The following is a 10,825-nucleotide window of genomic DNA, read 5'->3' on the forward strand; positions in this document are numbered from 1 at the left end:
TCTATGACTACAATGTCAATATTACACGTGCACACAAAAAGAAATGTCCTCGTGTGGTTGGTTGAAACACACCAGCCTTGTATCGTGTAACGGTTTCAGTGCATAAGGTCCTGTAACGGTCATACCCGGGACCAGCTACATGGTTACACTCTTATTATGTGTCTTTTTGGTCCTTTTCGGTCAACAATAGAACATTCAAAGTGGAACGAGGTGATTACAAACACCAGAAATAATCAGAACAAGGAAAGTCATTGTTGTTTTTCACATTTTGGGCGTATCTTGTCAGATATCCAAACAGCTGGGATGTTTAAAACAGTGACTGCGTGATTTCTAAGCAAAATTGTTGAGAAACGTGGTAACAATTTCAAGCTTTTGCAAGCACTTCACCCAAAACCCAATCACTTTTAAATCCTTGAAAACACATGATTAAAATTCAAGCATTTTCACACACACACACATGAACCCTGTGTATAAGAACGTCTAAAATCAATTTAAATCGACAGAGGGGTGAGATAAATATCTTATTTTAGTACATCTTGAGGTTGGAACTTGCAGATCTCATATTCAAGAAGATCCATAGCAAACACCCCAAATAAACTCAATGACAGAACTGAAATTAGTACAGTAAACGCCCCTTATTTCGCACTTCGGTTATCGCTGGTTCGCAGATTTTGAATTCATTTGACTTTATTGTCATTGATATCTTGTGTTGTGTTCTGCGCCAAAAAGTATAGAGCAAATGCTATCACTGGGGCAGGTTTGGGATGGCTTTGTGTGTTGGGTGGGCACGACTGTGATAGTCTGGTGTAGGGCTTCAGTCAAGCCAGGCGGGCACACAAGTCAATGTGTCCACAACCCCAAAATTAACTGAGACACACAGCGACAGCTCGCTTTTAGCTTTTGTTAGTCATATCCTCTCGAGGTAAGTTTGACTCCTAGGGGCTTCTTTAAAGTGGCGTGGCTCCTTAGTGGATTTTCGTGTTTTGCTGGGGGTTATGGTCCGCATGAACCGCAATAACCGAGGGATTACAGTAGTTCCAGGCTTGCATCTTCAAAACGTGTGAGTAATTTTATTTCATCAACTAATTTAACACGTTAAGAAGCCCTTTAGAAGGCTTACACTACTGTTCAAAAGTTTGGGGTCACTGACAAATTAGTGTTTTCCATGTTCAAAGTCACACTTTTAGTTATTAAACAAGTTGTCCAATGTCTGTGTTGTTTTGCCCATCTTGTTCTCTTCCTTTTGTTGGTCAGTTTCAGATATGGCTTTGTCTTTGCTACTCTGCCATGAAGGCAAGCATCTTGAAGTCATCTCTTTTCTGTAGATGTTGACACTGGTGTTCTCGGTGGGTACTACTAGACTAAGCCACTGGTTGAGGAATCGATGGTGTCTATTTCTACAACTAAAGACTTGTCCTCTCGCTGTGGTTCCGCAGCAAAACCTCCCATTTCTCATTCTACTGTTTGTACTGTTCTCTGAAAGGAGTGGTACACACCATTGTAAGAGAACTTGTTTCTTGAAAATTCCTCGCATGGGATAGCCTTCCTTTCTTAGAAAGAGAATAGATAAGAGGGCCACTTGAAAGTGGTCTTTTACTGGCCATTCTGATAGTTGACTTGCACTCACAAAAGTGAGGCTTATGGTACTCAACCAGTTCAAAGGAAGGCCACTTTTGTAACTTCTCTAACCATTTAACTGTTTTCAGTTGTGCTTACACCATTGCACCAGAGTTTATCTAATCATCCATTTGCCTTCTAGCACAATTAACAAACGCAATGTACTATTAGAACATTGGGAGTGCTGAATGCTAGGAATGGGCTTCTATACACTTATGTAGGATATAGCAATAAAAAACAAACATGTACTGCAAAAATAGTAATTTACCGCATTAACAATGTATGGGGTGTATTTCTGATTAATTTAATGTTACCTTAATTGAAAGTGTCTTTCCTTAAAGAATAAGGACATTTCTAAGCGACCCCAAACTTTTGAATGGTAGTGTACATAACAAAAATACAGGAAAACACCGTGTAACGCGCAAAAAAAATACTACGGATTAACTATAGTGAATGGGATAATAGATTATGCAGTGCCATTTATGTATACAGCGTTCGCATACCTTTTTCATGGACAAATTCAAGCACTTTCAAGGCTTTTCAAAGCCAATTTTTGAATTTCTCCGGCTACACCTAATCACAGGGGGAAGAAGAAATATAATGGCAAAGAGAAGCCAGCACAGAACAGTCTCTGTGTGATTTTTAAGCAGACTTGTTGAGAAGCGTGGCAACAATTTCAAGCATTTATACAAGCACTTAACCCAAAACTCAATCACTTTTAACTCCTTGAAAACACATGATTAAAATTCAAACATTTTCAAGGATCTCAAGCACCCGTATGAACCCTGTGTATAAGAATGTCTAAAATCAATCTAATATGACAAAAGAATGGGTTAAGTATCTCATTTGAGTCCCTTTTTAGGTGAGCCCAAATTGGCAGCGAAAATGTAACCGCAATTTCTCATTTTTCCTATTTTTAAGTACAACTTAGGAATGTACTAAGGTGAAAGCTTTCAGACCAAGACCACTTTGTTAAGACTGAGTGACGGCAGCGATTGGTGGATTCACTTTAAGACAAGCTTGGTTGACACCGACCCCAAAACAAAGACGAATGTTGAGGATATTTGGCATTCTTGGTTATGGCGTACGATGAACGTCTGTGACCAAGGGAGACTCAGTGTGGTTAAAGGAGTGTAGGGGTGTCGTGGGTTATGATTTATGCCAGTTTCAGGAACTGATCCACCGTTTCCGCCTCCACTGCCTCGGAGAACATTTCGTAATCCTGAGAAAGGTGAGAGAGGAAGTATCAATGAGACAGTTTTTGGACCGTATTTTCTGGATATAGAGGCACACCTAATAAAAACGAATAATTGCCAGGAATCCCAGAGTGCGCCTTTTAATCCGGTGTGCCTTAAAGGCCGGAAATACAGTAAGACCAATTTTAAAATCCAAATTAAAATGTATGCTCCTATGTGCAGTAACCACTTATGAATGAATGAAGTCAATTTAGTTGTAAAAGCAGAATTACTACTTTTTTATGTTGTACTTCTTTTTTGTGGGGGTTAAAATCATTTGAGCTTTGGGGAAGTTTGTAGAAAAAAACATTAGGGTGCCAGAATGGTAGAGTAAAGAGACAAGAGAGACAAAGAGAAGAAAAGAGAATGAAAGAGAGCAAAGGAAAGAAAAAGAGAGAGAAGGACAAAAATGTAAATAGAAAGAGAGAAGGAAAGAAAAAGAGACAGGAAAGAAGAAAGAGAGAAGGAAATAGAGAGAAAGAGAAAAAAGAAGAAGAGAATGAGAGAAATAGATGGATAAAAGAAAAAAACAAAGAAAAAGAAACAAAATAAGCGAAAGAATGAATGATGATAGAAAGAAAAGAAAAAGAGAAAGAGAGGCAGAGGCAGAGACAGAAAGAAATAGAGCAAAACAGAGGCAAAGGCAAAAAAGGGGGAAAGAAAGAAAGAAAGAAAGAAAGAAAGAAAGAAAGAAAGAAAGAAAGAAAGAAAGAAAGAAAGAAAGAAAGAAAGAAAGAAAGAAAGAAAGAAAGAAAGAGAAAAAGAGATGAAAAGGAGAAAGACTGACAAAGAAAAAGAGACAAAGGAAGCGGGAGAAAGAGTTAAGATAGAATGAAAAGGAAAAGAGAGAGTGAAAGAGGAAAGGAGACAGAGGCAGAGAGACAGAATGAAAGAAAGAGAGACAGAGAAAAAGAGAATGAGAGAACAAGAGAGAACGAGAGACAACGAGAGGGAACGAGACACAACGAGAGACAACGAGAGACAACAAGAAAGAGCGAGAAAGCGAGAAAGAGCGAGAGCGAATGAGAAAATCAATAGAGAACAAGAGAGAAGAGAAATAAAGAGAAGAAGAGAGAAGAAGGGAAACGGAGAACAAGAGAAAAGAAACAGAGAAAGATAGGCATTTGATGATGACAATAAAAGATGTGCACTCGCCCATGTAGAAGGGGCCATTACACATAAGCAGTACCTATTACAGTGGAACCTCGGTTTTCGAACGCCTCTCAGTTCGGACAAATTGGTGTTCAACCAAAAATTGAGAAATTCTTGCTTCGCTGTTCAGTCAAAAAATCAGAGTTCGAACGCCGGTACGCTAGGGTGTGATGCTGAGCGGCGTACGGGTGTTTTAGCCCCTAATTATGCCTCCGAAGAATGTCGGTGCAAGCAGGACAGGTGAAAAAAGACAAGTTGTTCGTAAAACTATTGCCTTTAAGAAAGACATAATAGCTAAATATGAAAGAGGTGTACGAATTTCCGATCTTGCTAGTGAATACAGCATGGCTAAATCTACTATCAGTACAATAGTAAAGAATAAGGAGCCTGTGAAATCGAGTGATGCGGCTAAGGAAGTTAGCGCTATAAGCAAGCAACTGCCGCAAGTTTTGGAAGAGGTTGAAAAACTTTTGATGATTTTTCTCTCCCCACCGTCCACCACAAAGGTAAGAAATCCTATTCATAATCCTTTTTTTATTTTTACACTTTCATGTTAGCGTAATCTTTCGTACGGAAGATTACGCTAACGCGAACGTACGATTAGCCTGGGTTAGCTTCATGTTTACGTTCATGGTAAACATTCAGGGTGTTGGAACGGATTAAAACGATTTTACATTACTTTTAATGGGAAAAACGATTTCGGTGATTGAACAAATCGGTTTTCGAACAGGGTTCTGGAACGGATTATGGTCGAGAACCGAGGTTCCACTGTAGTTGCTATTTGGGGTTTTATCTGGGGGGGATACAAAACACATCACACCTTGCTGTCCCCAGCCCAGATTGAACGAATGTCATACTACATCTACCGTTTTGTGTTTATTTACCCCGCAGTAGTGGTCTTCGTTAAAGAGTTGGGGCGGAACGGCAGAAGGGTTTCCGGCTTTGTCACGCATCTGCTCTCGCATCTCGCTGCCCGCGGAGATGTCCACGAGCTCGTACGAGATGCTTTTGCTGTCCAGGATGCGCATCACTTCCGCCTGCTGAGACTTGACCTGCGCACCAATCCGGACAGTTTCAACACCAAGACCTGCAAAGACTCGAAATACAATAATCCCTTGCTACTTAGCCGTTCGCTGAACGCTGGTTTACTGCTTTGCGGATTTAGAATTGAACTGTCTTAATTGTCATTGATATCAACGTATCCAGCATTCTGTTCCGAGCAGACAGCCCACGGCAAGTTTTATCACGGGTGGGCGCGACTGTGTATGTTGGCGACTGGGATAGACTGGTGTACTGTATACTGTAAGTCAAACAGCGAGGTGGGCGAGTGCACGAGTCAATTTGTTGGACTCTGAGGAGAGTGGGAAATGGTGAATACCAGAAGGTGCTCAGTGGATTGTTATCAGGTCTGGGGAGTGAATGAGCCGGTGTCAGGGGACAGGGCAACAGCGAGGCTGCAGGTCCGGCGTACTGCTACATCTAAGCTACAAAACAACGCTCACGAGCTACCCCCTGCTGAGCCTGTATCTCACCAATGTCAGATCCGTTACCCTTAATATGGATGACCCGTAGCTACAACTCATAGGAAACCACTACATTCAGGACAGTTTTATTTTATTATCATGGAGACCCGGCTCCATCCAAGGATACCAGATGCTAGTGTGCACCTAGCCAGCCACTCTCTAAATCACCTTCTTACATTGTAAGAAGAAGCCCTCCAATTTATTTCTACTTTTGTAAGATGACATTAAAGAGCATCCATTCAACTTTAATCTTGTGTTCTTATTTGTAGATCAACATTTGTTATTTTGTCATATATTCTCAGTAGGTGTTAAAAATAACGTCTCAAGGCAAGTTTGCCCCTTGAGGCGTTTATGAAGGTGCGAAGCTACTTCGCAGATTTTCACCTTTTGCAGCAGTTCTAGTACCCATTAACCGCGCTAACCAGGGGATTACTTGTAAAATATCGGCTACAAAATAATTGCGGTTAAATAATATTCCTCTATCATTTGAGTAATGCACAGGAAGTTGGTTGGGGATACATTCATGAATCTTCAACACACCCTAATTCAAAAGAACAGGCAGAAAAATTACCGTATTTTCCAGACTATAAAGGCACACCTAGAGCCTCAAATTGGCAATAAATTTCCAAATACGCCTTATGATGTAGAGCTCCTTTTATACCGCAAAGTACAGTGGCTCAAATTGGAAATGCATACAACATTTATACGTATCCGTAACTTCACGCAGTTTCATGGTAAAGCCGCGATCCATTATTCCAAATCGATTATTGCGGAGAGCGCGGGGCCGCCTAAAATGAACAGCTCCAGTGCGGCCTTGATCCATTATCTCTAGTCGACTATTGCATTACATTGTCTGAGTAGACAAACTTTACTAAACCTGTTCTCTGGTGTGAAATGGCGAGTGTCAACTCGCATTTACAGGGCGGTGTCACCATCTACTGTTAAAGGGTGTAATTGACCCTCAGTTGTTTTTGTTTTCTTAGCAATTTTTGGGCCTACGACCCAAAGAAAACAGGTCCGCGACCCACCAATTGAGAAACACTACTTTAGAGCCCCAAAGTGTCACATTTTACCACTAGGTGGCAATCTGTTGTCCGGTGCGAGCGAGGGCCAGTGATACATGGCACAGCGTGGGAGTAGGATGCCGGACAAACATGGCGGGGACCTAAGCGTGGATTCCACTGTGTAAAATACAATTTTCCACCTCTAATTCATATATATATATATATATATATATATTATATAATAAATAAAACATTGCCTTGATTGTTTATGTATTTTTCCTGGTATTAAAATCAATGTTTGTTTGTTTTTCACCGAGTTTTTTTGTACCACCGGGAGGCTCTAAATATTACACACTGTTCCTTTAATGTTTACATAAATGCTGAGTGGTCTTCCTGGTTCAGTCTGGCCTTTTTTTCATCATCGCTCAAGTGAGAAAACGACATGACAGAGCGATAACTTTATCACTTTATAAATGTTATTTGATGAACAAAAGTAAATAAAACTCGTATTAGTTAAAAGGACGCGCTAATAATACTGTTGCCCCAGGGCCCGCCAAGCGGGAGGTAGCAAACAACGTTGGGTGTGTCCGGTGCGAGGCTTTTCAACGTTAGCTTGCCAAAAAAACACAAAAATGCTCGGAAAAAAACACAAGTCAACCAGGTCTCTATAGAACCACTCACCGTCCGCGAGGCAGTTACAGTGGTGTAGTAGAGTTTAATCCCCATTTTTTGGTCCTTCTCCGTCCTTCCTTATCCGAGACCCTTCACACCTAACGGTGGCCTTGTTTAATGTGTGTCAAGTTGGATAAACTTTCCGGTAAAGTAATGGACTATCAAAATAATGCACGTGAGCCCCACGTTAACAAAAGGAAATTTTATTTTGAAACGAAACAGTCAAAATATCGATTTAGTTCACCATTTCAGCTTTTATTCAATCAACGTTTTAAACAACATCGTGTACTGTAAAACCAAAGAATGAATTTGTTACAAATATTGAGATACTTACTAAAATCGTATTTGTCTACCTTAATAATTAACATATACTTCAGGTATCGCTAACCATTGACGTGCAGTCAGGGAAGGCACAGCCACACTTGTCATGAAAATCTTCAATAAAAATATATTAAATGGCTATGTTTATTCGGTGTTAAAGTTCTGTCTCATTTGACTTCACAAATTTTAGATTTTCCTTTTCAAACTCGTTAAATTTTCACTTTAAATCGTGACTATATGACAGTTGCTACGCCCATCACTACCAAAATAATCTACCGCTTATACAAAATTAAACCCAAAAAACGAGTATTTGAGTCTATGGCTGCTTTATCTTGAAACGATACTAAGTGCGTGAAAAAGCCTACTGCTCCCATGATTGCATTAGATTTTCCAGTTTTAAACGGGTTATGGAAATGGTTTGTGTTTCACGCGTGAAAAATACAGTGCGTGTTACAATCTACCGCTTTTTAGTGTATGACATCAATACATTGAGTATTTAACGTACTTCTCTTTTTAGCATCTGCAAATGCAGATTGAGGCAGTAGGTTGTAAGACTATGCACCAGCTCGGTAGCATAGATGGTAGGGCACTTGCTCCGAGACTGGGAGGTCCCTGGTTCTAGCCTCGGCCGAGTCATACCTAAGACTTACATCATTGGTACTCTTTGCCTCCCCGCTTGACGCTCGGCATTAAGGGTTGGAATTGGGGGGTTTGGTCATCCTATGACTAAAATTGCTGTGCCCTGTTTGGCTGCGGCTGCATCGGCTCGCTACAGTTTAACTGTACGGGTTAGGTGTATCTGTGTGCATGGTTACAAATAATGACAATAAAAGTAAATTATATTCTTCTTCTATACATTATAACGTTCAAATTTGATCCAATTGTTATTAAACAAACTGTTTGCACTACTCACTTCATATTCAAAATATTGTACAATGAAAGGTATCTTAGTTGGTTTGTTGACAATTGTACGGAGTATTTGTATTTTTGTTTCATTGCTGCTTTTTTTTGGGTCTGACTCTTTTGACATTTGTTCTGAAACAGTTGTTGTAATTGAAGTATTTCACTGATTTGCACTTTGACTTTATTTTCAAAATATTGTACAATGGAAGGTGTTTTAGTTCTATTTGTATTTTTGCGTATTTTGGGTGTGACTCTCTAGATTTTTGTTTTTGAAAAAGTTGTCATGGAAATATTTATGTTTTTAATACTTTTTAAATTTGCATTGTAGTTATTAACAGTAAATAAAAATAGAACATTTGTTATCCCTACGATCTTTGTACTGTGTTTATAAGTATAAACTAACTCTTGGGAGGGAGGGCTTCAGCTATTCAATGTTATGACATTTACTAGCAAAAAGTATCAGTATCCGGTCGAAACCACCCTATATTTACTTAGATCGTATCGATGCGAAAATTCCTATTATCACCCACCCTTATTACAATAGATTTCATTGTATTAGGGAATCTAGCATGCACAGATCACATTTAAAAACAAAACAAACGTCCTTAAATGTATTCTGTATTATTTACCAACACACTTCATAAGTTTGGTGTCTCCATCTTGGGAACTCTTGCCAACAGTTTTATGGACACATTATGCTGCTGAGTGATTAGGTTTAATTAGTACAGTCCAGCAGTTTGGCGTCACCGGTGCAGTGTGGCGTGACAATTTAAATGCATTGCAATATTGCTTGGGATGAGGGTCTTTAGATTCAGATTCAGATTCAGATTCAGATCTACTTTATTGTCATTCTAGTACACGTGTATACAGAACGAAATGTCGATGGATCTGACTCCCACAGTTTCCCTCAGTGTCCTTCAGTGTACAGATATAAATAAAGCTGTATTGTGTTATTTACCATAGTGCCGATAGTGCAAGAAGAGACGCTAACCAGATGTGCAAGATGGGCAGTCAGGTTAACAAGTCAGGTACACAGTACCATTATATTGTAAACAATAACACTGTAAGTAATAACACTGTAAGTAACAATAGTGCAGAGATCAAATGTGCAAGGAGTGGCAAGCTATAAAAAAAAACTGCCACTAGTGCAAAAGTCAAATTAGCAGCCGTTTAGATTTAAGTTAACTATATGTTAGATTGACCATTTAACAGTCTAATGGCCAGGGGGACTAGACTATTGCGGAGCCTGGTGGTCCTGCACCGCACACTGCAGTACCTCTTCCCAGAGGCTAGCAGAGTGAATAGTCCATGATGGGGGTGAGAGGGGTCCCCGGTAATGTTCTTAGCATGCTTTACATGCGTTAGCTGAGAGCCTGAGCACAGAATGAACATTGATGAGAGCCAATACCAGGGGTTGGCTCCTGGCCATTTTTTTGGGGGTAAGGGTGTTGCACCCCCACATGATATTCCATACTGAATTGAAAAGTCCTCATATCTTGCTGTTGGAATACCTGACACTAACCACTTTCTTTGCGAGTGAGATCATCAGCATTAAAAACGTACGGATTTTTTTTTTTTGGTTTGAACAAATTTATTGACACTAATAACAGAAAACAATCATGAGAATCTCGCAAATATTGGGTAATTGTGTAACATTTGAAAAATCTACACGTCAAGGTTTTCTTCTCAAACGGGTTCGGGTTCGCGCCCCGGCCGAGTCATTCCTAAGACTTAAAAAGTGGTCGGCGGCGCCCTCTGTTGGCTGCGGCTGCATCGGCTCGCTACAACGGGTCAGGTGCAATCGACATTTCGTTCTGTGTACATTGTTACACAGAATGACAATACAAGGAAATTATTATTATTATTATTATTATTATGGCAAATTCCCGGCTTTTTACAAGTATGCAAAGACGTTCAACTTCGACGATTTTAACTACAAAAAACGTAAAAATTGTGATCATATTTTAATGAAATGGAAGGTAAGAATTGGAAAATAAGTAGGACATGAAGTGCATAATGGACCAAAATATGCAGTTAAATTTGTTACATATGTGTTATTGTTTCATGTAAAACAACGCCAGTCCATTTTTATACATTTATGCATTTTTATGGTGTCTCCGTAAAAGAGAAACTAAGTTCAGTTGTACATTTTTTGCAACACTGTGGTAAGATATTTGTACAGTAATGTATATTTGAATGTTCAATAAGGCTAAATTAAAAAAAAAAGAATAAAGTAAAAATAACAATCCTAAAACAGAGTGTCTGTCCTTTTAAATAATGACGCACGGCTCATTTTGGGACTGCGTTTCCGGTTTAAGTGGTTGCCACGACAATCAGCAGGGCATCTATTGCAGAACTCTACAATGTATTTACGTATGATTTTTAGAACAAAGGAAAC

The 10,825-nt window shown here is 39.5% G+C and overlaps 1 protein-coding gene across 1 annotated transcript; it reads right to left on the reverse strand.

The window, feature by feature from the left end:
- Nucleotides 1-633: 633 nt before the first annotated feature.
- sh3bgrl3 (SH3 domain binding glutamate-rich protein like 3) lies at nucleotides 634-7,337 on the reverse strand. Its single transcript, XM_088329321.1, has 3 exons — nucleotides 7,213-7,337; nucleotides 4,889-5,056; nucleotides 634-2,839 (listed from the first exon to the last, which is right to left on the reverse strand). Exons 1-3 carry the CDS (start codon nucleotides 7,255-7,257, stop codon nucleotides 2,774-2,776), a joined length of 279 nt encoding a protein of 92 aa, XP_088185447.1. The 5' UTR covers nucleotides 7,258-7,337; the 3' UTR covers nucleotides 634-2,773.
- Between the last annotated feature and the right edge of the window lie 3,488 nt (nucleotides 7,338-10,825).

The sequence above is a fragment of the Urocampus carinirostris genome, chromosome 2 (genome assembly GCF_059441175.1).
Source record: "Urocampus carinirostris isolate Australia breed hairy pipefish chromosome 2, RoL_Ucar_1.0, whole genome shotgun sequence".
In the NCBI taxonomy this organism is placed as follows: domain Eukaryota; kingdom Metazoa; phylum Chordata; class Actinopteri; order Syngnathiformes; family Syngnathidae; genus Urocampus; species Urocampus carinirostris.